We start from the raw sequence: 27,638 nt of genomic DNA on the forward strand, positions 1-27,638 counted from the left end.
CTCGCGGATGTATTCGGACATTGCCTTGGTTTCTGGAAGAGAGAAGGGATACACTCTATCCTGAGGAGGCTTGGAGTTGGATAGCAGCTCAATTCCACAGTCGTACTCCCTGTGGGGTAGCAGTGTTTCAGATTTTCTTTTCGAGACGATGTCCACAAAATTACTGTACTGTAGGGGAATGCCCTGTAGTGTGGCGGCCAAAGGTAAAGAAAGTGGGGATTCCACTAACTGAAAACATGATTCTTAGGAGCCCATCTGGAGCGTTGTAGCATGGTCCAATCAAACTGTGGCGAGCGCAGCTGGAGCCAAGGTAGCCCTAGTACCATGGGGTGAACGGATCTGTCAATGACATGAAAAGCAATGCGCTCCACATGGAACACACCGGTGCACTCCGTCAGGGGTGCCTTAGTAAGGGTGATTCAACCAGGAAAGGGGTCTCCGTAGATTGAAGATATGATCAGTGGATCCTTCCTGGAAGTGGTCCACAAAACCTTCATTTGAAAGTTTTCCCTAGCCCTGGAAGGAATTGGATTCATTCAGCAAATGAGGAGAAGACCCTGGCCAATATTGTGGGACGTATTGGAAACCTATGTGGATACAGATACATTGAGAAGATCTTGGTTAACATAATGTGTGGATATTGATAAATGGGGCATTTGGAAAATTGAAAATAGGGTTGGGAAAGAATTAGTTTTATATTGGGTGGGGGAGTGCATGTAGAATGATTAAGTATGTGTGTATATGGGTGTTTTAATATTTCTGAAGAGATATGTTTGTCCATGTTCTCTGGTATATTTGTTAAAGAGATGCTTTGACTGAGAAAAAATCTCTACTCAGGTTTTTGTATTTTGCACATGTATGTATTAAGATGTATTATTGATTAAAAGTGTATTTTTTTATATTGTATTAGTAATAAAAATGATAAAGAATGATATTCTATGATGTAAGTTCATGTCATTAAAAAATAATTTTCTTCTATATTGAATATAATTAGATAAAAGGTTGTTTATATCCCCTATATATATATGTTCACTATTTAAAAATATAAAATCTAACTTCTGCTTATTAGCTGCCTTACAATTAAAAATAAACACTCTAACTACTGCTTATTAGCTGCCTTACTGACTGACTTTTTTAAAAATACAAACAGTCTAACTTCAATTTTTTTCCCTGCCTTACTGACTCTTAAAAGCACAAAAGCACAAACACACTGAATAATATTCCCAAATAGTTAACTTCATCCCAATACTTTTAAAAAGAAAATTCCCCAAGCAAAAACTTACTGATTCCTTTCAGCCACCAGCAAAAGGTGATCCTCTCCTCTCAGTGCTCCTACTCTCTTTAGTGCCCTAGGGACCCACCTATTCCTTTCTGGCTGCCAGAATCCAAGGGCTCAACCTGCAGGGGAGGCGGGTGGGTATAGGTGAAGCTCCAGCCTGTCTTGCTACAAGACACGTTCACAAACTGTCAGCGTAAGCAGCTACGAGGCAGCTTCATCTATGCCACAGTACGAAGGGTTCACAATAATGACCAAATACATTGAAACAAATACAAAAGGAATTAATAGAGACATTGATTTCCTTACCTATTAGCAGACACTGTAGCTGTAAATTTGAATGGCTCCCTCACGTTTATCACTTCTCTCCAAATACATTATTCATCCCACCCCAGTTCTTTAAGTTTCCAGTTATGAAAATATGGTGTGGTTTTCAGTAGTTTATCTTTATGATCAAATGCTTTGAAATCAACACAGACTTAATAGAGACATTGGTTTCCTCACACTTTAACAGATATAGACCCCTTTATTGTAAATACATCTGATTGACTCATTTAGTTTTCTCACCTCTCTGCAAACACATCAAACACCGCAAACTCTACCCTTCCCATCAGCTTTTTTTTTTTTTTACTGCACAAGTTAGTTTGAAAACAAAGATCATTATACTACTATTATAAGCCCTATAATTTACTTGTTTATTTGGGAAACTGCTTTAGCTCATTCTGTGCTGACCTAATGAAGGTGGCATGACTCTGAAAGGCCAATCACAAAATATATTAAGCTGTGGCAGAGCACTGATCACTATATACATTATACAATCTTGTCTTGGTCGGCCCCCATTTGACTGTCAGCATCTTCAGAGTCAGATGCAATTTTTTTTTTTATTTCATCTCCATCTCTGGACTGCAGGAGCAAGATTCTGAAGAAGTACTTCATAGCACGTTGTGGTATGTAGAGATGTGCATTGGGTGCCCGATCGTTTACGCTTTCGGGTTCGTGTGGCTGCGGGAAAATCTTGTTTTCCCGCGGATCGGCATTTTTTTTTTCGTGAAAAACAATTTTTTATGAAAATTCAGGGAAAATGCAATCATTTTATTGGTTTCCCGATCCATGACGATTTAGGAAATATCGTACGAATTTTCTAATCGTCAAAAAACGATTGCACATCCCTAGTGGTATGTAGCTTCCCCCATCTTCCATGGCTCATTGGCTCATTCTGCTTTGAAGAGCCAATGAGCTGCAGGAGGCAGGAAAAGGAACATAGCTCAGCATGCTCAGCAGCTCATCTTTCCACGTTCCTTATGCAGTCTCCAACCGTGTGGTGCCCCAGCGCCAGCAGCTGTTTCCAAGCAAGAGCACCACTGGTGTTGGCGAGGGTGGGGGGTGTCATTTCATCATGTTCCTTCACTAAAACAAACCACCGGCATCAGCGAAAGGGAAGCAGCATAGTTATAGTTTATAGAGGCTGGCACTCCGGGCCCTTCATGGGCGCCAGTGCAGCGGCACTGGCTTCCCCTCCACTACCTCGTTGCAAAATAAATTAGAATCCCTGAAGAATGTGTTTAGATCGAGAAATAATTTTATTTATTTATTTATTTATTTTTAACTTTTATATACCGACATTCTTGCATTAAATGCAAATCATGCCGGTTTACAGTGAAACAGAAAAAGCAGGAAAAAATTCCTTAGTCGAATACAATGAAACAGCTTAGTTAACAAAGGAAACATAAAAATAAATTTTTACATATACACAAAGGTTTGCAAGAAGGGGTGCATAAAGGGGAGAGCCCCTTTGTCGCGCGCCTTTGGCGCGCAGGCTGTCTTAACTGTCTGATGTTAGTGACGTCATGGGGGAGCGGGTCTAATGATCGCAGCACTTACATCGCTGCTTCTTTCCAGTTCCAGGTGAAGATCAAGCTGTTTCCTTCACTTCCCCTCCCATGACTGTGGGGTGAGAAGCGCTGCAGGGTGCCCCTTGATGTTATCTGGCTTCCCACACGCGACGCCTGGTGTTGAGGCTGTCTTAACTTTTACCAAGTTTTACCAAGCAGAAGTTGGTTTTTCCATTACAAATGCTTCGGACATATATTTTGGAAGATGTAAAGCTTCCTGAGAATATTTTGCCTCCCATTGCCAAGGCATATTATCTACTGCAGGTTAAAAAGCTTCCGCATTCAGATCCGGGACTACAGGTGTCTTTGGACGTCTTGAGTATTACTGACTACTTGGAAGGCTCTGTCTTTGAACATTGGTTGCAAAATTTGTTGGGGACTCTGATAGAGACTTGATTATGAAATATTTTTTTCACAACAGATTAACCCCCTTTTTGGCGTATTTGGTTAATATTTTCCCTAATGTTGCTAAAACAACCCAATAAAGGAGGAAGAGATTTCTCCTTTTAAGACCTGGGGAATTGTAACTTGGGGCTCTTTTCTGGTTAAATTTTCCTCGTGTGTGATCAGATTACATAGGGTCAAATATATTTTCTTTGACCCCCTTTATTTCTCAGGGGCACTTGCTTAATGTCCTGCTGTGTTCTTCATTTCCGGGTCTATCTGCTTCTCCTAAAGATTGATGCTCTGAATATGATTGTAACTATGCTTTGGTGCCAGGATTTGCTGTGTATTTTTCTTTATTATTTCTTTGCGCCCTGACATAGTGGGCTAATGCTTTATTATTTTTCCTTAATTATTGTTAATTAATACCTTCTACTGTATTTCTGTAGAAGAAAACATTTTCTTGGTCTGTATTTGCAAAATCTGTAAAAAAAATATATATATATATAAAAAAAGAAAGAATGGAATTTTCCCCAAAGAGCTAAAAAGTGCAATAATTTGCCCAATTTTAGAGAGCAGATGTAAATAATTGGATAACTTTAGATCAGTCTCCAATTTACCATTTTTAAATAAGTTTTTGGAGTGTATTGTTGCAGTAGAATTACACTATTATTTTTAACTTAGGTTGATCTTACCGCAGGTTTTTACTTCTGTTTTACTGACATTTTTTTTGCGCAAATGTAACTCGGTTTGTAGAATGAGTTTTAGCACAGGGAAACCTGTAATGGGTACAGCAGTGACAGTCCCTCTACAGCATCAGGAAACCAGCCTGAAAAGATCCAGACATTTCTGCCAGAATGGATCCATATTACAAAGGACAAATGGGTCTAGAGCAGGGCTTCCCAAACCTGTCCTGGGGACCCCACAGGAAGTCGGGTTTTCAGGATATTCACAGTGAATATGCATGAAATAAATGTTCAATTATTGAGTCTCCATGGGATGCAAATTTATCTCAGCACAGTACAGTTACCCCTTCTTTAATTATACCCAGCAGAAATATCACTTTTGTCACTGTGAGCCAGAGCAGGTGTGGGAAACATCCACCAAAATAAAGTCTTATCTGCAATTTATATGTTATTGGCTGTAAATTTTCTGCCAGACGTTTTAGAAATGCATCAGCAGCAGGGAGATTTGGACTCCTTTCTTTGTTGAATTCTAGTAGGATATGGAGATGAACTTAAATATTTGAGGTATCTTGAATCTCAGTGTAACTTCTCTGCTACGTCACTCCACCTTGACATTTAGCTTTGTGTAATGTCTGTACACTTGGGAAGGATTTTTGTGGGTTTGTGGGGTTTTATATATCTTACTTTGTTTTTGCTTAATGATCAGCAGAGTGTTACTTTCTTATGATGCAAGAGACTGTGGAACCTGTTTTGTTTCATTTCTTTTTTGGCTTTTGGAGTCAGTGTCTGAGATAGATATTTTATCCTTAGTTGGTTTCACGCTTTATGACTTATGCTTGTCACTGTATACATTTGATAATGCTAATAAAAATATCTTCAACAAAGAAATGCATCAGCAGTTTGCTTCACTCCACTAATCATAACATGCCTAATGTCATAAAGTTTGTTGAAGTGTTTTAACCATTTATCAGTATATAAATATTCCCCATTAATGCTCCTTATCTTATTTAAGTCCTTAGTATCCATTTCCAGTTTATTGAAGCCACAGGTGAAATATTTTTTGGCAGTATCTGCTGATAATCAGTGTATCTCTATATTTTGTGTCAGTAGTTTGTGTGCATAGATTTCGTACCTGCATAAAATTCTATTGTATGTGAATAAAATGGTATATAAGTGCATAAACAACTGAAACAAATTGAACAAAATGAAAAAGGACAAAACATACCAAAAAAATGCTGAAAAAAAGCCAAAACGAATGACCCAGAATTGTTTTGCATGTACATCTCTCGTCCACAGGTATATTTTATTTATTTAACAATATTTATAGGCTGCCTTTCAGAATCAGATCAAGGCAGCTTACAGCAATTAAATGGTAGCTATTAAATAAACAAATACAATACATTGTTTTTACTCCTCTCCCCAGTCAGGGAGATGAAACTAATTATAAAGCATTATAAAAATAATTAACAAATCTATATTACCTAATCTGCCAGCCTTCAGTTCTCCCAAGGAAGGCCACCAAATACACATCAAAGATTAAAATAACCAAGTCCTCAAAGTACATGTAAAATCCAGTACAGTATCATTTATCTTAATATCATTTGGGGCTGAATTCCACAGACCAGGGTTAGCCAATGATGAAATCTGTTTCCCAAATGTGACTTTATAGTATTGGGAGCAGGAAACGCCAATAGGTTCTTATTTTGTCATCGCAGTGCTTAACAGGGGATATAAGATTTCAGTAGCTAGATGTCTCGTTTCTGTATTAGGACTGATGAAGCAAGAGGGTAGGTGATCTAAGAACGCCGTGTAGGCAAATAGTGGATTAGACACCAGATGTTGTCCGAAAATTCTTTATTTGAATGGAGACACAAAATTCATACTTTTGCCCGACTCAGGCCGAGTTTCGCCCCACCGTGTCTCCATTCAAATAAAGAATTTTCGGACAACATCTGGGGGCGGATTTTCAGACTCCGCGAATAGGCCTACTTTTGTTTGCGCTCCAGGCGCAAACAAAAGTACGCTGGATTTTAGCAGATACGCGCGGAGCCGCGCGTATCTGCTAAAAACCTGGATCGGCGCGCGCAAGGCTATCGATTTTGTATAGCCGGCGCGCGCCGAGCCGCGCAGCCTACCCCCGTTCCCTCCAAGGCCGCTTCGAAATCGGAGCGGCCTTGGAGGGAATCCTCTAACGCCCTCCCCTCACCTTCCCCTCCCTTCCTCTATCTAACCCACCCGCCCGGCCCTGTCTACACCCCCCCTTACCTTTCTCCGGGGATTTACGCCTCCCGGAGGGAGAAGTAAATCCCCGTGCGCCAGCGGGCCTCCTGTGCGCCGGGCCGCGACCTGGGGGCGGGTACGGAGGGCGCAGCCACGCCCCCGGACCGCCCCGGGCCGTAGCCACGCCCCCGTACCCGCCCCCGAAACGCCACGACGACCGGGGCCCGCCCCCGACACGCCCCCCTCGGAGAACCCCGGGACTTACGCGAGTCCCGGGGCTCTGCGCGCGCCGGTAGGCCTATGTAAAATAGGCTCACCGGTGCGCAGGGCCCTGCTCGCCTAAATCCGCTTGGTTTTGGGCGGATTTAGGCGAGCAGGGCTCTGAAAATCCGCCCCCTGGTGTCTAATCCACTATTTGCCACCACGTCGTTTCTGTATTATACAGAGTCTTTAACGTAAAGGCAGAACCTAAATGGAATCCTTGACTGCATACAACTCATAAAAATCATGACGCTTTTTGCACTGTGTCTTTTCTTTCTGATCTGTCTTTTTTGTTTGATCTTCCTCTTTTCCCCTCTTTGCCTCTTCTTTCATTCTCTGTTCCATTTTTCATCCACTTTACCACCTTCCAGTCTTGCTCTTTTCCCATCATTTTTTTCTTATTTTCTTCTGTTTTTCCTCCTATTTGGCTCTCTGTCATTTCTTTCTGTCGCCTCTTTCCATGTACCCCCCTCCCCCTTCTACCATCATGCACCTCTGTACCCCTACATGGAACAATTCCAATTCTCCTGATCCCCATCCCAGCATCTTTTTTATCTGCATGTCTGCCACCTCATCTTTAATTTCACTTTCTTCTTTTTCTCTATTTTACTTATTTATTTATTTATTTGTTTAAAATCTTTTCTATACCGTCGCTACATTATATACCATCACAACGGTTTACATGTAGGCACATAAATTAATGTAGGTGAATGCGTACAATAGTACATTCTAACAGGTGCCACAAAAGGTTCCGTTACAATATATCGTTAAAGACTATCGATTGTTTAGTGAAGTAGGTCATGACCAGGTGTACCTGTAAGGTACTAATCATGGGTAAAATTCATATTCATTGTGTTTACAATTACGTTTATTGTGATAGAGTTCATAGACTATTCTAATGCACAGAATAGTGCTGTGCGCAGGTGTTGTTCTTCTGCCTATTCCTATATATTTCCTATTCTTCAGTCTCTTTATAAAATGCTTGTTTAAAAAGCCATGCTTTTAAACTTTTCTGAAAGGTTTTGAGATCTCTTTGCAATCTGATCTCTAGAGGCATTGTGTTCCCAAGTGATAAGGCCCTTTCTCTCACTTGGGTTAGTCTCGCTGTCTTTATTGAAGGAATGGTTAAGAGTGCTTAACCATTCTGCTACCGTTATCTCTCACGGGAATCATAGAGGCCATGGATTCATTCTTTTTCCACACTACTTCTTCATGCAGCAAAGTCAATGCAGTTATGGAGTGCTGATTATTTATTTGGCCACATGTACTCCCCATTTCCACATTATCTGCTCCTCTCTGGACATTTAACTACAGGCTGAGCAGTCACACTCACTACCCATTGTGTTCTGTTTTGTTGGGGACATTGTAATTTGTGTTGAGTTCATTACCCCCAATTATTTTCAAACGTTGACTCCTTGTTTGGCCCCACCTGCTGCTGCTGCAGTGCTTAGTGAGGACAGGCCTATATGGGTGTCAGAATGTCTCTCCTCCCACTCCAGAGGGTTCCTCAGCCAGTAGGAGCCTGTTGCATCCGTCGGGGTCAGACGGCTTCGCCCCTTATGCCTCACCTGGGAAGATCTTGGCGAAATTTCTTGGCATTTCCTAAAAGAAATTGCAGAAATTACAGTATGCCACCCAAACGTAAAGGAAAGGTGAGGGTATTACCCTCACCTATTCAACAAGAAATTATTCGCTTTCTAACTACACCTACCAGACCAGGAGCCGAGGAACCCGCTGGGCAGAGCGGCGAGGGAGAGTCTCTTGCGCCCTTGGAGGAGGCGTCACTGAGCCCTGATCTGCGGAGGCCACCGGCTCAGAGGGGTGACGGAGGAGATGTCGGAGTTGACCCAGGAAATGTTTCTACTTCCGGGGTCGCCCATGAATCTGAAGGGAGCGCTGATACGGAGATGCAGTGGATGTCAACGCCACCGGCTCTGGGCCTCGATGCGGAACCCGCAGAGAGAGAGGAGCAAGGTGCGGGAGGACTGCTGAGGTTGGAACAGCAAGTCGGAGGCAGCACTGTGGACCTTTCACCATGCGACGAAGCAGGTATAGGCGAGAGCAATGCACCTGGTGGACCTGGAAGCAACCCCCCTCACTCTACTGTCGTGACCCTAGATGGACTTTGGGATTTGGTGGTGGAGTTTAGAACTGAAATGAAAATTGCTTGTCAAAAATTAAACCAAGCCAATATTAAACACCATCAAGATATATCTGATTTAGAAGAAAAATTAACTGAGACAAATAGCAGGATTTCCTCATTGGAGAAGAAGGAGGAAAAGACACAAGAATTTAAAGCTCTGGTTGCTAAAGATTAAGGTTGGATAGACGTATGGGGACACTCGAGAATAACTCAAGAGTTTAAATTTATGTCTTTTAAATTTTCCTCATATAGCTAGGAGAGACTCCATACATCACACTTAAAAAAAATTTTTCTCAGAGGATTTGGGTTTTTCTGATATAGATATGCCTGTAGTAAATACTTGTTATTTTTTACCTATGTCTAGAAACAGAGAATCTAACATTCCTTTTCAGGGGGATTTGACTAATTTTTTAGAAAATTCCGAACTGGTTGTTATCGATAAAGGAACATTGTTAATTTCTCTGCTTACAAATTTCGATGTAAATAAAATTATGAAAGTTTACTTTAAGAAATATCCTATCAGATATTACGATTCTAATGTTAAAATATTTCCTGATTTAGCTGTAGGAACTCAGCAAAGACGGAAAACATTTTAAAATCTTCGCCAAGAAGTAATTGCGTTAGGTTATACCTTTCTACTACGTTTCCAATGCAAATGCTTAATTAAAAAGAGGGATGAATGTAATATTTTCTCCACACCAGAGCAATTGGAAGGGTTTATAGAATCCAAAAAGCAACCCACATCATCCCCAGAGACATAATATTTGAGAAGTAGGTGTCTTATGCCGTTAAAATCTTACATTTATCTCTAGAATGTCCCAATAGAGAAGTGGTTGTAAAAGTTGAAGAAATCCAGATGTATTTAAATATAAAGCATGTCTGTCATCTGATAGTAAGCAGGTGCATATAAAAATAGAAATACAAATAAAACTATTTTATTACTTCTGTGTGCATATGCCAGAAATCTTAAAAATAAGACTGGAGAGTTAGAATGTATGATGCTAAAGGAAGATATAGACATAATAGGCGTATCAGAGACCTGATGAAAGGAGGATAACTAATGGTATAAATTATTTCAACATGAGAGGACAGATGATAAAATTTGTGGCGAGGTGGCACTATATGTTAAAGATAGAATAGAGTCAAGTAGGATTAAAGTTTTGCAGGAGACTAGGTGTGCTCTGGAATCCTTTTGGATAGACATTCCAAGTATAAAAGGGAAGATTGTAGCAGTGGGGATATAATACCACCCTCCTAGCCAAGAAGAGGAAGCTTACTGCAAAATGCTAACAGAGATTAGACTGGCAATAATCATGGGAGACTTCAGTTACCCAAGTATTGATTGGGTAAATGTCACATCAAGACATGCAAGGGAGGTAAAGTTTCTAGATACCATCAATGACTGCTTCATGCAGCAGTTGGTCATGGAATAAATGAGAGGGAGAACTATATTGGGCCTAGTTCTCAGTGGAACGCAGGACCTGGTACAAGAGAAAGTGGTGGATCTACTTGACAACAGTGTTCATAATATAATAAAATTTGACATAATCACTGGAGAGCGAATACTGAGGAAAACTGCTGCAGTAGCATATAACCAGAAAAGGGGAGACTATGATACAGGAGGAAATTTGTTAGAAATATATTGAAAGGGGCAATCCACAAAGTTGAAAGCTTCCAGGAAGCATCTCGAGGCCCAGAAAAAATATATTCCGTCCATTAAGTTGGAAAAACCAAACGACTGCTGGCATGGTTTAATAATGAGGTAAAAGAGGCAAATAAAGCCAAACAGGCATCATTCAGGAAAAGGAAAGCAGACACAAACGAGGAAAATAGAGAAGAGCATTACACTTGCAAGTTAGATGTAAAAAAAATAATTAAGCAGTCTAAAAAGAAATTTGAAAAGAATCTTGCCATAAAGTTAAAAAGAAATATTAAAATAATGTTTCAAACAAAAAGCCTGTGAGGGAGTCAGTTGGGCGGCTAGAATGGAATGGAGTGAAAACAATGCTCAGGGAGGATAAGGAAACAGCAGAAAAACTACACAAATTCATTGCCTATTTTTTTTTATTTATTTAACTTTTTATTGGGTTTTTCAAACATAACATATTCAACATATAGTACATAGGAAGAGCTTGTCGTTTTGCATCACCATACAGTTCACTTAGCGGAATAATAAGCTGGATAACAAGCAGGTTAATAACGAACAGAAGAGTAATACTGTAAATAGAGCTCAGCTTAGTATTATTTTTCCCCTTCTCAGCAACCCCCTCCCCCTTTTTCCCCCCTCTGTTCCCATCACTGAGGCTAGACAGCTCTTGATTTGGAATTTGAAAGCTGAAGCAGTACCAGACACAACTACCGAAATTCCATGAATCGGTTTGTACAGATGTAGTCACAGTGTTTATAAATGATGTTTCTATAATAGTCAATAAGAATAAGCATTTGACAGCAAACAAAACACAGTAAACAATAAACTGTAATCTGGAATTTAGAAAAGGGAATTTTGATTGCTAAATCTTACCCCCTCAACCAAACGAGCACCACTAGCACTCTATATATATCCACGCCAGAAATTGAGTGCTAGAATAAAGGGTATACAGTCCCAAAAATTTCAATTTTAAAGTATCAGAAATTTTTATTGTTCATTTCGGCAACTCCACTGTATATATCAATAATTGTTGCAAAAAGGAGGGTCCCCTCCTTTTTGCAACAATTATTGATATATACAGTGGAGTTGCCGAAATGAACAATAAAAATTTCTGATACTTTAAAATTGAAATTTTTGGGACTGTATACCCTTTATTCTAGCACTCAATTTCTGGCGTAAATCTTACCCCCTACCACCTTGTGGGATACCATATAGTTTAATGCTGTATGCCATTAAGTCTCATAATCTCAACTCTGTCCAAGTCATATCCACACCAGAAATATTTTTTGATGATTATAACTGTGAGCAACTAGATGGAACCACTGTGAAACTGGAGGACGTAATTTATTTATTTATTTATCGAGTTTTGTATACTGTTGTTTGCCGTGCGTCACGCACCGAAGGGGCGCGACAAAGGGGAATTCCCCTTTGTGCACCCCTTCGTGCATCCCCTAGTTTTAAATATTCCCCTTGTTATCTTTTATCCCTTGTTAAGAATTTCTTCTTTATAATTGTTTTACATTTCTGACAAAGGTAATGTATGCTTTTTAGTATAATTTGTTGATTGTTCTATGTAACGCTCACTGGCAAAGTTATGTTTTATTGTAAACCAGTGTGATTTGTATTTTATACAGGAATGTCGGTATATAAAAGTTAAAAATAAATAAATCTTAATAGAGAGCTTAGGTAGCTTTCTAATTGCAGAGAATGACTTCCGGGGTTCTCTGCAACCCCTTTTAACCTGGTTTGGCCAATCTCGTTCACTGGGAGGAGTGGCCACCATACTCCCTTCTTGATCTCTTGTGTTGCCTGGTCATTTGTGCTTCCAACTTTGCAGTTAGTTCTATTACTAGGGCTTTAACTCTTCATCTCTTGCCCTTCATCTCCCAGCTGTCAGCATTTCAAGCCCTGGCCCCTGACGTGGACTAATGGAGGAGTAGCAGTATCTGCCTTTCACCCTAACAGGGCCTGGCCTAACTGGTGGCAATAGGAATGGTGGTGAACTTCTAAATGGTTACCTACATTATTTTAATATTTTAAACAGTTACTTTAGTAAACATTTATATCCCTAGTCCAGAAGTGAATTTAATATTCAAAAGGTGAAGACCTTGTAAGGTTTCTACTCTTCACTTTCTGACAGAGTGAGTTTGAAGCAAAGACTTTTTAAAAGGGCTGCTAAGCTATGCCCCACTCCTACATCCCTAGTTTCTGATTTATTACACAGTCCCCCAACCTTAAATATAAACCGAAGAAGACTACTCCATTGTATGCACAGGCTTTAGTGTCCAGTGTGGAATAATACTGAAAATTAGCAATGGACTTGTACCCATGCCAGAACTGTTTGTCCGGAGTCCCAAGTTACATTAGGTAGCTGCTTCCCTGTGTTTGAAGAATGAGTTAACAGGTTGGTGCTATTTGACTTACCCGGCTGTAAAGAAAGTAACACGGACCTGAGCCATCCCAACAGAACAAACTACTGCACAATCGATGACCTAGTTTGGATCAGATCAATTTCTTTGATTGGATGACTAGAGAATTAGATCAAAAGTATCTCCTGAATGTGGTGTACTTGATTTTAGCAGCGCTTTTGGCCTTGGAGCTTATAAAATGAACAGCTTGAGGATGGGACCAAGGTGAAGGGCTGGCTAGGAAACTGGTTGAACGAAAGACAACAGAGGTTACGATAAATGGAGTGAACTCTGAGAAAAGGAATGTAATTAGTGGAGTGCCTCATGGATTTGTCTTGTGGCCGGTTCTGTTCAGTATCTTTGTGAGCCATATGGTGGAGGGGTTGATAGGAAAAATGTGCGTTTTTACAGATAGCACTGATTTACAGCAGAGTGAGCATAGACGGATGAGAAGCAACCAGATGTCAATGCAGAAAAGGGCAGGGTGATGCATTTGGGGAGCTGTACACAGTGGGGTCAAGAGGCTGACTGAGCTGGAAGCCCAAAGGAGCAGGAGGAAACTGCCAGGTCCCAAAAACTAAATCTGAGGTGTCACTTCAAACCTTCAACGCATTTTCCTGCATGGTGCTACCTCCATGGCAGTTCTTATGTCTCTGCAGCTGGAAGAGTGGCGTGGGAAACTCCGCAGCCGTTCACTGGAACTTTTAAACCCAGCACTGAAAGCAGTTGCCTCTGGTCACCTTAATTTTCAATTCATGCTTCAAGCAAGAAACGTAATGTTTTTCATTCAATTAAAACATACTGCTACTGTTTTATTTTTAAAGAGGAAATAATCCTTCACTACTGAAATGTTAGGATTGCTTTTCATATAAAGCAAAATCCACAGGATATATGTAGATAATGTTAACTGAATTTTTTAAAAAAGAATTTCTTTCTATTTTAAGCATTTTCAAAGCCTTTCCATTTTTTCCTTTTAGGTTTCTGGGCTATTCTACTACAGCAATATGTTGAAAGTTCAGGTGCTCAGTGTCCCCAGCGGGGTGGCAAAGATATTTTCTCGAATTGTTGAACCAATTTTCTCATCTGCAGAGCCAACCAATGAGGCTCGGGAAGGAATGGGAGCAACTGTAGACATCCAGAGACAGCAGAGGATGGAGTTAATTGACCAGCAAATTATGCTGTCTCAGTTTGCTCAGATGAGATGGCAGAGACAGCAGCAGGTACTGATTAACCATTTTCTAGTTGCCCTGTTGCAGCAAGCCATGGTTTGTTGCTCAGCTTGTGGTTAAGCTTTCTTTTTAATTCACACTGTGGTAAGCCTGGTCTTGCTTTCTTATCGTGAGTTCTGTAGCCTGTATTATGTTCCAGAGTAGAACACGTTATTAATTTCATTGATTAGTTGCCCTCTCCTTTCCCAATGTCACGATCAGTCTATTTTTATTGTTAGCATGGCTAAGCAGATGGCACACTCCTCTTTTCTGCAATCCTTGTTCAGTGAAAGAAAATATGATTAACAGGAAACGGTCTTTATTTGGTTCCCTTGTCAACTGTGAAACCACATGGTGTTCCTCTTAACTTTAAGCTTTTGTATTATGGAGCTCCATTAACAAAACTAAAGTGAAGCCCTCATTACATTCTCTTTTATAAAAGTAGAAAAAGGATACCTAACAGAAGTGTTCAAAGAAGCTAGAACATAGCAAAATAGATGTAAATTCTCGTTAACATACCTCTAGTGTCTTTTAGTCTTAGGAAAACTGTTTTGTTAAAAGATAATCATAATTCACTTGTCTGTCCTAGAAGTCCTTTAATTTGGTACGGTAGAAAAGTGGCAGAAAATGCAGACCCACCTAGTCTCCCACATTTGGTATTTGTTTTCCTCATGAGAGAAGGAAACTACCTACCAGATGTTTGAGATAAGGTTGCCAAGTCAACCTCCACATGAAAATGTTTACAAACTAATGTTTTTAACCATTTTGACCTGTATAGCCATAACAAACTGTTTTTCTTTGCTTGACAGTTGACGTAGGTTCTCCAATGGCAGCAAACAAGAGACATCTCTCTGAGCTCATAGAGTTTTATTCTACTGATCATGGCCCCTTAGTCTTTTATGTCCGAGCTTCCGCATGGATTTGTACCCACTCTCTCTGCCTTATTTTTTTATTTCTTCAAACTTTTCCCTTCAACTCACTTTGAGTTGCTTTGATGCCTCAGCAACCCCTCAACAGTGCTAAAAAAAAAAAAAAAAGAAAGGTTTAATGTTTATTGTCATTTATATACCGTCGTCTCAGCGATGGCCTTCACGACGGTTTACATTTCAATAAATAAACAGAAAAGAGATTACAATCAATTATAAAAGATAAAAACAGCTAAAAATTAAAAGAAGGAAATTAAGAAGTATTAGCTGTTTGGGATAAGATCATAAATATTAAACAAATAAAATAATAAAATATTAAAATACATTACCAGAATTAATAAAAACAAAATCACCTATATCTGTCGCTTCAAGGACTGTGTGTATGGCCGAAAAATGTCCATCACCAATGGCCATGAAATTTATTACAGATGCCTAACACCAGACCACAATTCAGCCAGATGTCACTGAGGTCCCAGCAAAATAGGGCCTGGAAGATGGAGGAATTTCACAGTTTGGTGAAAAGTTGGAGTCATTCCTTCTCTCGGAGTTTGGTCTTTTTAGACTTCCTCTGCATCAAGACGAACAGAAGCTCTTTGAACAAAGCTTCCTCAGTTGTAGCACTGGTTTGAGTAAGAAGTGAGTGTGTCAAGAGCCAGGGGCATGTGAGCCCTTGATACAAGCCTTGTGGGGCTCATTGGCATACAAAAAGAAGTGCTATGCATTAGAGTCAGTGGTGCAGTTGATGCTGTCAAAGCTTAAGTCATCACCTAAGCCTTCATTGCACGGTCTCGGCTCCATTGACACACTGGTGTCATTAGCGCACTGGTTTCTTGACATTGTTGACACACCGAGCTCCGACACCATCAACACACCGTGCCTCAGCTCCATCATCTCCCTTGATGCATTGGGCCTGAACTTGGTCAACACATCCAGCCTCAGCCCAATCGATGTTTCACCCTTCAGAGCCATTGATGCTCCACAACCTGGTACATTCAGCCTTCCGGTCCCTGGTCCCATTGATGCACTTGAGACTACAACAGACTTTGGAAGACTTTCCTCCATGTTGATGGCTATATTTCTTTCCCACCTTCTCGTTTGTGGACTTTGGACACTACAGATCTGATATTCTCCATTATGCCTCTGGTTTTTATGCGACTCCTCCTAGAGTTTGGTGGGAGCTTGGTAAGATTTTGCCTAGCACCAAATGTATACTTTAGATAAAATTGGCATATTTTCACAGTGCTTTAATGCATAGCATATTTTATTTTAGCCTGGTGGCTTTCTCTTTCTCATTTGAACTTTCAGCACAATTACGACATAACCTACTTTTTAATGACACCACAGGTTTTTATTCACAACTATGCAGAGGTTTTCCCCTACTTTTATTGCCTCTTCTCCACCAGTATAACATAGCCATTGCAATAAAAATAATAGCTGAGAAGCACCAACAGTGGATCCCTGGAACCCACCACATATGTATTCTTTTTGTCTCCTTATTAATATGAATCATCATCTTTTTAAAAGGGTGATTCATCCCATTCACATTCAGATACTGCTTTATTTTAGTCATGGGCATTATTCCCACATAAATTTACAGTTCTTGATTTGCACATCCCATGTGTGTTGGGTAAGAGTATAGTGATAGGAGTATACTACCGTCCACCTGATCAAAATGGTCAGACAGATGATGAAATGCTTAGAGAAATCGGGGAAGCTAACCAATTTGGCAGTGCAATAATAATGGGAGATTTCAATTACCCCAATTTTGACTGGGTAAATGTAACATCAGGACTTGCTAGAGACATAAAGTTCCTGGATGTAATAAATGACTGCTTCATGGAGCAATTGGTTTAGGAACCAACAAGAGAGGGAGCTATTTTAGATTTAATTCTTAGTGGAACACAGGATTTGGTGAGAGAGATAACGGTGGTGGGGCCACTTGGCAACAGTGATCATAACATGATCAAATTTAAAATAATAACTGGAAGGGGGACAATAAGTAAATCTTCAGCTCTAAAACTCAACTTTCAAAAGGGAAACTTTGATAAAATGAGGAAAAGAGAAAAAAACTGAAAGGAGCAGCTGCAAAGGTTAAAAGTGTTCAACAGGCATGGACTGTTTAAAAATACAATCCTAGAGGCGCAGTCCATATGTATTCCACACATTAAGAAAGGTGGAAGGAAGGCAAAACGATTACCGTCATGGTTAAAAGATGAGGTGAAAGAGGCTATTTTAGCCAAAAAAAATCCTTCAAAAATTGGAAGAAGGATCCATCTGAAGAAAATAGGATATAACATAAGCATTGTCAAGTTAAGTGTAAAACATTGATAAGACAGGCGAAGAGAGAATTTGAATTGAAGTTGGCCATAGAGGCAAAAACTCATAATAAAAACTTTAAATATATCCGAAGCAAGAAACCTGTGAGGGAGTCGGTTGGACCATTAGATGACCGAGGGGTTAAAGGGGCTCTTAGGGAAGATAAGGCCATTGCAGAAAGACTAAATGAATTCTTTGCTTCTATGTTTACTAATGAGGATGTTGGGGAGATACCAATTCTGGAGATGGTTTTCAGGGGTGATGAGTCAGACGAACTGATCGAAATCACTGTGAACCTGGAAGATGTAGTAGGCCAGATTGACAAACTAAAGAGTAGCAAATCACCTGGACCGGATGGTATGCATCCTAGGGTACTAAAGGAACTCAAAAATGAAATTTCTGATCTATTAGTTAAAATTTGCAATCTATCATTAAAATCATCCATTGTACCTGAAGACTGGAGGGTGGCCAATATAAACCCAATATTTAAAAAAGGCTCCAGGGGCGATCCGGGTAACTATAGACCAGTGAGCCTGACTTCAGTCCTGGGAAAAATAGTGGAAAATATTCTCAAGATCAAAATCGTAGAGCATACAGAAAGACATGGTTTAATGGAACACAACATGGATTTACCCAAGGGAAGTCTTGCCAAAAAATCTGCTTCATTTTTTCGAAGGGGTTAATAAACAAGTGGATAAAGGTGAACCAGTAGATGTAGTATATTTGGATTTTCAGAAGGCATTTGACAAAGTCCCTCATGAGAGGCTTCTAAGAAAACTAAAAAGTCATGGGATAGGAGGCGATGTCCTTTCGTGGATTACAAACTGGTTAAAAGACAGGAAACAGAGAGTAGGATTAAATGGTCAATTTTCTCAGTGGAAAAGGGTAAACAGTGGAGTGCCTCAGGGATCTGTACTTGGACCAGTGCTTTTCAATATATATATATATATATATATATATATATATAAATGATCTGGAAAGGAACACGACGAGTGAGGTTATCAAATTTGCGGATAATACAAAATTATTCAGAGTAGTTAAATCACAAGCGGATTGTGATACATTACAGGAGGACCTTGTAAGACTGGAAGATTGGGCATCCAGATGGCAGATGAAATTTAATGTGGACAAGTGCAAGGTGTTGCATATAGGAAAAAATAACCCTTACTGTTATGGTTAGGTTCCATATTAGGAGCTACCACCCAAGAAAGAGATTTAGGCATCAGAGTGGATAATACTTTGAAATCGCCAGATCAGTGTGCTGCAGCAGTCAAAAAAGCAAATAGGATGTTAGGAATTATTAGGAAGGGAATGGTTAATAAAACAGAAAATGTCATAATGCCTCTATATCGCTCCATGGTGAGACCGCACCTTGAATACTGTGTACAATTCTGGTCGCCGCATCTCAAAAAAGATATAGTTGCGATGGAGATGGTACAGAGAAGGGCAAACAAAATGATAAAGAGGATGGAACAGCTCCCCTATGAGGAAAGGCTGAAGAGGCTAGGTCTGTTCAGCTCATGAGAGGTCTTGAGAGGTCTTGAATGAGTAGATGTGAATCGGTTATTTACATTTTCGAATAATCGAAGGACTAGGGGGCATTCCATGAAGTTAGCAAGAAGCACATTTAAGACTAATCGGAGAAAATTCTTTTTCACTCAACGCACAATAAAGCTCTGGAATTTGTTGCCAGAGGATGTGGTTAGTGCAGTTATGTAGCTGGGTTCAAAAAAGGTTTGGACAAGTTCTTGGAGGAGAAGTCCAATAACAGCTATTAATCAAATTTACTTAGTGAATAGCCACTGCTATTAATTGCATCAGTAGCATGGGATCTTCTTAGTGTTTGGGTAATTGCCAGGTTCTTATGGCCTGGCCTGGCCTCTGTTGGAAACAGGATGCTGGGCTTGATGGTCTGACTCACAATGGCAATTTCTTATGTTCTTATGTTATTAAATCAGATTTTATCCCAGATGACTAAAACTTGTCTATATAACATTGTTTTAGTGTCAGCAGCCAAAATACTGAATTCTCCTAGAATAAACTATAAACTGTAAACACATCGTCTGACAACAAATTCCAGAGCTTAATTGTGCATTGAGTGAAAAAGAATTTTCTGCGATCAGTCTTAACTGAGCTACTTGCTAATTTCATGGAGTGCCCCCTAGTCCTTCTATTATCTGAAAGTGTAAATAACCAATTCACATCTACTCGTTCAAGACCTCTCATGATTTTAAAGACCTCTATCATATCCCCCCTCAGCCGTCTCTTCTCCAAGCTGAACAGCCCTAACCTCTTTAGTCTTTCCTCATAGGGGAGCTGTTCCATTCCCTTTATCATTTTGGTTGCCCTTCTCTGTACCATCTCCATCACAACTATATCTTTTTTGAGATGCGGCGACCAGAATTGTACACAGTATTCAAGGTGTGGTCTCACCATGGAGCGATACAGAGGCATTATGACATTTTCTGTTTTATTAACCATTCCCTTCCTAATAATTCCTAACATCCTATTTGCTTTTTTGACTGCTGCAGCACACTGATCTGGCGATTTCAAAGTATTATCCACTCTGATGCCTAGATCTCTTTCTTGGGTTGTAGCTCCTAATATGGAACCTAACATCGTGTAACTACAGTAAGGGTTATTTTTTCCTATATGCAACACCTTTTACTTGTCCACATTAAATTTCATCTGCCATCTGGATGCCCAATCTTCCAGTCTTGCAAGGTTCTCCACTTGTAATTTAACTATGCTGAATAATTTTGTATCGTCCGCAAATTTGATAACCTCACTTGTCGTATTCCTTTCCAGATCATTTATAAATATATTGAAAAGCACCGGTCCAAGTACAGATCCCTGAGGCACTCCACTGTTTACCCTTTTCCACTGAGAAAATTGACCATTTAATTCTACTCTCTGTTTCCTGTCTTTTAACCAGTTTGTAATCCATGAAAGGACATCACTCCTATCTGTTGCGACCGTCACTTCCCGACGGCTTCACTCCGCCTACCTTTCCTTTTTTTGCAACTTCCTTTTTTTGCTCTTCGCGGATGCCTGGCTGCTGCAGCGTCCACCTGCCATCCTCTCCGGCGTCCCCTTACCGGCTTGGGCGCTGCCTCCCGCCATGTTCTTCAGGTACTGTAGGGCGCGCGCGCCGCGCAGCCCTCATTCTTATTTCTTCATTGGCGCGTTCCTCAGGGACCCCTGTGATGATGTCACACTGCCCGGATTTTTAAGCCTACAGTTTTTTGCTCTCCGTACCCAGCTACTCTGCCTTCCAACATCCATTGGACTCTTTCTGCTAACAGGGTACCCGCTCCTCGGGGGCCTCTTTTGCTTCTTTCATGTCGCTATCAGGAACCGGTACTCGCTCCTCAAGGGCCTGCCCCCGTTCCAGCGCCAGTGCCATCTCCTACGTGAAACCGCTGTGTGAGTACTTTGCCAACAAGTCTCCCTGCTCCCAGGGATCTGGTACTCGCTCCTCGAGGGCCAGCTGTCCTTATATCGGGGGCTTCTCCATATTTGGGACTCTGTGAATGTTCTATTGTACTCACTATCTCAGTTCTCTCCACTACAGCACTGATACCAGAGGAACCGCTGTTCCAGCGCCCTGGGGAATACTGGCCCAGCCGGGCTCCATCTTCTACTCACTACTGCCACCTCTGGTGACTTCTCAAACTGTCTAAATAAAGAACTATCTGTGTTTGTGTGTCCAGAGCTGAGCCTGACCTGTGGCCCCTCACAGGACTTCCTCCGCAGGCGTGGTCAGCTGCCACAGTGTCCAAAGGTCCACCCAAAGTTCACTAACTATAACACTATCCCATGACTTTTTAGTTTTCTTAGAAGCCTCTTATGAGGGACTTTGTCAAACGCCTTCTGAAAATTCAAATACATATATCTACCGGTTCACCTTTATCTACATGTTTATTAACTCCTTCAAAAAAATGAAGCAGATTTGTTAGGCAAGACTTATCTTGGGTAAATTCATGTTGACTGTGTTCCATTAAACCATGTCTTTCTATATGCTGTAAGATTTTGATCTTTAGAATAGTTTCCACTATTTTTCCCTGCACTGACGTCAGGCTCACCCGGATCGCCCCTGGAGCCCTTTTTAAATATTGGGTTACATTGGCCACCCTCCAGTCTTCAGGTACAATGGATGATTTTAATGATAGGTTACAAATTTTAACTAATAGATCAGAAATTTCTTTTTTTAGTTCCTTCAGTACTCTAGGATGCCTACCAGGTGATTTGCTACTCTTTAGTTTGTCAATCTGGCCTACTACTGTAGTCCATGAAGTTAGCAAGTAGCACATTTAAGACTAATCGGAGAAAATTCTTTTTCACTCAACGCACAATAAAGCTCTGGAATTTGTTGCCAGAGGATGTGGTTAGTGCAGTTAATGTAGCTGGGTTCAAAAAAGGTTTGGATAAGTTCTTGGAGGAGAAGTCCATTAATGACTATTAATCAATTATACTTAGGGAATAGCCACTGCTTTTAATTGCATGGCATGGGTTCTTCTTAGTGTTTGGGTAATTGCCAGGTTCTTGTGGCCTGGTTTTGGCCTCTGTTGGAAACAGGATGCTGGGCTTGATGGACCCTTGGTCTGACCCAGCATGGCAATTTGTTATGTTCTTATGTACATCTTCCAGGTTCACAGTGATTTCGTTCAGTTCCTCTGAATCATCACCCTTGAAAACCATCCCCGGAACTGGTATCTCCCCAACATCCTCATTAGTAAACACGGAAGCAAAGAATTAATTTAGTCTTTCTGCAATTGCCTTATCTTCCCTAAGAGCCCCTTTAACCTCTCTGTCATCTAATGGTCCAACCGACTCCCTCACAGGTTTCTTGCTTTGGATATATTTTAAAAAGTTTTTATTATGAGTTTTTGCCTCTATGGCCAGCTTCAATTCAAATTCTCTCTTTGCCTGTCTATCAATGTTTTACACTTAACTTGACAATGCTTATGTTTTATCCTATTTTCTTCAGATGGATCCTTCTTCCAATTTTTGAAGGATGTTTTTTTTGGCTAAAATAGCCTCTTTCACCTCACCTTTTAACCATGATGGTAATCGTTTTGCCTTCCTTCCACCTTTCTTGTGTGGAATACATATGGACTGCGCCTCTGGGATTGTATTTTTAAACAATGTCCAAGCCTGTTGAATACTTTTAACCTTTGCAGCTGCACCTTTCAGTTTTTTTCTATGTTCCTCATTTTATCCAACATGATCAGGGCTCCAGGATCTTGATTGCCCCCTTTTGGTCCCGTCAGGTCTGGTTTCTGACCCTACAGGACCTGGCCTTGCGCCCCCTTATCCGGTTGGGGATGGCTCCGGACCTAATCACCCAGGACCGGGGCAGACTCAGTCACCCCAATCTCTAAGTCCTGGCCCTCTCGGCTTGGATGTTGACCAGGTGACTGTGCAAGCCCTGGGCCTTTCAGAAAGGGTATTGCGGGTCATTCTGGAGTTCAGAAAACCTTCCACCAGGAAACCTTACAATATGAAGTGGAAGAGATTTTCGACTTGGTGCAAGGGGCACGGTCTGGATCCCTTCTCTTGCTCCCCACCAGCGCTCCAACACCTGTTGTTCCTCTCCGAGTCTGGTCTGCAGACCACATTGGTGAGGGTTCACCTGAGAGCCATTGGGGCATACCATCGAGGCATGGATGGTACCATGATCTCTTCCCATTCTCTTGTGGAGTGGTTTGTGAAGGGCTTGTAATAAGCCCTTCACAAACCGCCCCAATCGCCCACTGGTGGTTTCCTGGGATCTCAATGTTGTCCTGTCTCTGAATCATTGCGATCTTGCGACCTGAAGTACCTTTCATGGAAGGTCATCTTCTTGGTCACAGTTACATCAGCTCTTAGGGTCAGTGAATTGCAAGCTCTGGTGTCGTACCCACCTTACACAAATTTTGTCACGATAAGGTGGTCCTGTGGAGGCACCCGAAGTTCCTTCCCAAGGTGGTTTCAGAGTTCCACCTCAACCAGTCCATTGTATTGCCTTCTTTTTTCCCAAAGCCTCACGTTCACCAGGGTGAGAGGGCTCTGCACACTCTGGATTGCGAGAGAGCGCTGGCCTTTTACTTGGAAAGGATGGAGCCTCACCGCCTAGCCACTCAGCTTTTTGTCTCCTTCAACACAAACAGATTAGGGGTTGCTGTCTCCAAACAGACATCCCATTGGCTTGCGGACTGTATTGCCTTCTGCTATGCACAGGCGGGCTTACAGCTGGACGATCACGTCAAGGCTCAATACAGTCCACGTTAGCCTCGGTGGCTCACATGCGTGCAGTTCCCATTCACGAGATTTGCAGAGCGGCGACCTGGAGTTCCCTCCACACATGCACCTCACATTATTGGCGGGACAGTCGCTCTGGACAGTCCGTAAATTCTTTCAGCCATGAAAACCCAATTCTCCGTCCGTGGGCTCTGTCCTTAGGTGCAGGCCTGCACCTATGATTAGTGCAGCACTAGTTGTGCATGTTGGCACCTGTTCTCTGCTGCATATGCTGGGAGTGGCCTGGAGCTACTTAATCACTCATATGTGAGGACTACCATCCTGCTTGTCCTGGGAGAAAGCAGAGTTGCTTACCTGTAACAGGTGTTCTCACAGGACAGCAGGATGTTAGTCCTCACGAAACCCATCCCCCACCCCGCGAAGTTGGGTTTCTCTCAGTTTATTTTATTTTTTCCACAAACTCTGTTATAAGGACTGGAGGGACCCCCTGTGGACACGTGGTTAGTAGCATGCTGGACATCTGATGATGTCACCCGTGTGTGAGGACTAACATCCTGCTGTCCTTGGAGAACACCTGTTACAGGTAAGCAACGTTGCTATCTGAATGTAATCCGCTTTGAAATGCCTGAAAGGTGAAATAGAAATTGAAAAATACATACATTTGACTCTTAATTGGCATCTTATGGAAGTTTGCTATCCTTTAAAATGTCTTTCCAGTGTTCTGATCATCATATGGAAACAGATCTGTTGACATATCATTGTAAGACGTACTTTTACTTTGTCATGTTAAGAGGGTCAGATTTCCAGCTCAGGCACTGAGGCACAGAAAATTCATTTTGATGTATTTGAAAGATGTTTTTCCAGAATGCAGTTTATGTACGAGGTGGAGAAGCATTGCGTACCTGCTGCGTGCGCTGTTCCTGTTCTGCAGTTCATGAGAAATTCAGTTTCTAGTGATGGCAGTCTGCCATCATCCACAACGATTAAATGCATGAGAGACAAGATAACGTCCCCTGGGGAAACTGACAAGTTAAAAAAAAAAAAAAAAGTGACTTCCTGTTGTTAATCTCACCCATATTGGAAGAGGACCTGCAGTACAATCCTACATTCTTTTTACATTAAATGAGCTTGAAATTCATTTCATTTGAGAAAATGTGTTTGAAACTCAAATAGAATCTATTTGAAATTCATTCGAGGGAATATTAAATGAGGACTGCACTGTATCAATTGGTATTTTGAATTTATGCACACATATAATTTTGATAGAAATATCTTTATAATCTAAAATGAATTATACAGTTTATCAAGAATAAGAAATTGAAGATTGAAAAAAGTTTGTTGAAGGAAAATTTATTAACCCTTTAAGCCTTCAGTGGTTTCTGCCACCCCTAAGAGTGCAATCCCTACTGGGGATTGTTTCTGTTTTCTGGATTAGGTACATCGTCCAAGATGTAACCTTAGCACCTCTGATTCCCCTGTAGAGGCTGCCACTGCAGCAGCAGCAGCCAGCTTCCTGCCTGAGCCTGGGTGTGCCACCTCTGCAGACGCAGCCAACTGTACCGCGTGGTGACTCTGAACATGGATCTGTGCTGCAGCCTGAGCCTTAGGGTCCGTGCTAGTCAAAGCCTTAGTATTGATTATGACTCCATATATCATTATAAAATTGCAAATTATTTAGAGAGCAGTTTTATAATGATCCGTGTAGGGCTAAAGTCTGCAGGTTTGTCGGTTACGAGCATGGACATATATGTACAAAGTTCTACCGCTTCCGGAGCAGCATGTAGGTTTATATGCATACTTGTGAAAATCAAAAGTGTGTGCATATATCTTTTCCACTCCATGGAACACCTACTTAGATCGTGGGTAACAGTAGGCACAAAATTGGGTTTCATGCATACTTTTACTTGTAGTACCCCGAGTTGATTTTGAAAGCACACATGAAACAAGGTTTCTCACAGGACAAGCAGGATGGTTGTCCTCACAAATGGGTGACATCGAGGATGGAGCCCACCACGGAAAACTTCTGTCAAAGTTTAAACAGAACTTTGACTGGCCCCTACTGGGCATGCCCAGCAAGGCACTGACCCTGCAGCCAGCAGGGGTCTCCCTTCAGTCTTCTTTTTTCCGCGCAGCAGTTGCCACGCGGTGAAAGGAGCTCTCTAACCACGTTCCTGACAGGAATTTGGAAGTTAATTTCCTAAGAAAATTTGCCCCTCAGGGGTCTCCCTTCGACAAATTTTTAGTCATCTTACGGAACCCGGTAAGTTTTTTGCCTTTTTCCATCGACTACCGTCGAATTTGGCCCTTGAGGCCTGTTGGCACTTACCGATCCCCAGCCTAAATTTTGGCTTCAGGCCATGGCAACGGGGTTCCGCCGTTGTCCGGATTGTACCCGGACTATGTCCATCACAGACCCCCACAGGGTTTGTGTGATGTGTTTGGGTAGTGAGCATGATGTCCTGACTTGCACCAAATGTGCCTTAATGACACCCAAGGGTCGCAAAGCCAGGATGGAGAAGATGGGGCTCCTCTTCCATGCACCCACCCCAACGCCATCGATAGCATCGACGTCATCGGAACCGGCACCGTCGAAGTTGTACCATCATCGTCAACCCTCCGGTGACCGCCCGCCATCGATCGCTTCTCGGCCGTCGACTCCCGTCCCTTCCCCGGATGGGCGAGGGGATCGGAAGGAAAAGCACCGCTATCGACGGCACAAATCTCGGCCTGTCGAGGATCCACAGCCATCGACCTCTGCTCAAGCCGAGCCACCGACAAAGAAGCCACGAACAGACCGGACACCCTCCACGTCTCGTTCGCAGGCATCGAGGAAACCCTCACCCTCCCGGGGTGCGGGGGCCGTGATCCCACCGGTTACGGTGGTCCCTCCGGCCCTGCCTCAGCCTCCCTCTCCCGTCGAGCCGGGTATGGTTACCCCTGGTCTCCGGGCAGAACTGGACCGGCTGGTCCAGGAGGCCATCGAGAAAGCGATGAAGAAATTGCAACCTCCATCGGCACCGTCTCCGGCACCGGTTCCAGTGCCGCCCCCGGCACCGACACCGGCACCGGCTTCGCCACCGAGGAGGGAACCGACCACCGAGCCGTTTATACAAGCGCTAGCACCGCTACTGAGCCGCATGGAGGCGCTCATGACGGCCCTTCCATCGGTGATTCCAGTGCCATCGACAACACCACCGTCTCCGACTGGATTTTCATCGGCAGGAGAAACACCGTTCCGGATTCCCCCTTCCGGGGTGGTTCCATCGGTGCCTTCTGGTATATCTCCACCGATATATCCTTCGGTTCCATCCATTCCACGCCAGGCACCGATTCCATCGACAGCACCGAAGCCATCGATGCCATTTCTGGTTCCACCTACGGCACCGATTCCACCTCGGTTTCCATCGATGCCTTTAGAGCCTCAGCCAGGTCCATCAGGGTTACAAACCCCACTTGATCCCTACGATACCTGGGGTGATGATGATGATACATCTTCTGACACGGATTTGCCTTCGCCTCCATCTCCTACAGAGAGTAGAAAAAGATCTCCTCCTGAGGATCTATCTTTCATTAATTTTGTGAAAGAGATATCAGAAGTTGTACCTTTTCAACTACAATCTGAAGCTGATGACAGACACCAGATGATGGAACTCCTTCAATTTCTGGATGCTCCAAAAATCATCGCTTCCATCCCTATACACCAGGTGTTTTTGGATCTGCTCAAGAAAAACTGGGAATCTCCTTCATCAGTGTCCCCAGTTAACAAAAAAGCTGACTCCACCTACCTTGTCCAGTCAGCACCAGGTTTCCAAAAACCTCAACTGGATCATCGCTCTGTTGTGGTTGAGTCCGCGCAGAAGAAGGCCAAGCGTCTTAAGCCACACTCTTCTACTCCACCTACCAGGGACAACAAGTTCCTAGATAGTGTTGGACGGAAAGTCTATCATGGAGCTATGTTGATTTCACGCATAGCTTCATATCAACTTTATATGACTCAGTACAACAGAGCCATCCTTAAGCAGATGCA

General features: G+C 42.1%; 1 protein-coding gene across 6 annotated transcripts in view; it reads left to right on the top strand.

Annotated features, from left to right (window-relative positions):
* Positions 1-27,638, top strand: part of UBAC2 (UBA domain containing 2) — a 377,581-nt gene that overhangs the window by 238,788 nt on the left and 111,155 nt on the right. For all 6 annotated transcript variants that reach the window (XR_003857130.1, XR_003857131.1, XR_003857133.1 and 3 more), the window contains exon 7: positions 13,896-14,138. Coding sequence is in view for 2 of the 6 variants with exons in the window: in XM_029604494.1 (XP_029460354.1) it covers positions 13,896-14,138 (243 nt within the window). In the remaining 4 variants the exon portion in view is untranslated. The remainder of the gene's footprint in view (positions 1-13,895; positions 14,139-27,638) is intronic.

This window comes from Rhinatrema bivittatum, chromosome 5 (genome assembly GCF_901001135.1).
Source record: "Rhinatrema bivittatum chromosome 5, aRhiBiv1.1, whole genome shotgun sequence".
Taxonomy (NCBI): Eukaryota; Metazoa; Chordata; class Amphibia; order Gymnophiona; family Rhinatrematidae; genus Rhinatrema; species Rhinatrema bivittatum.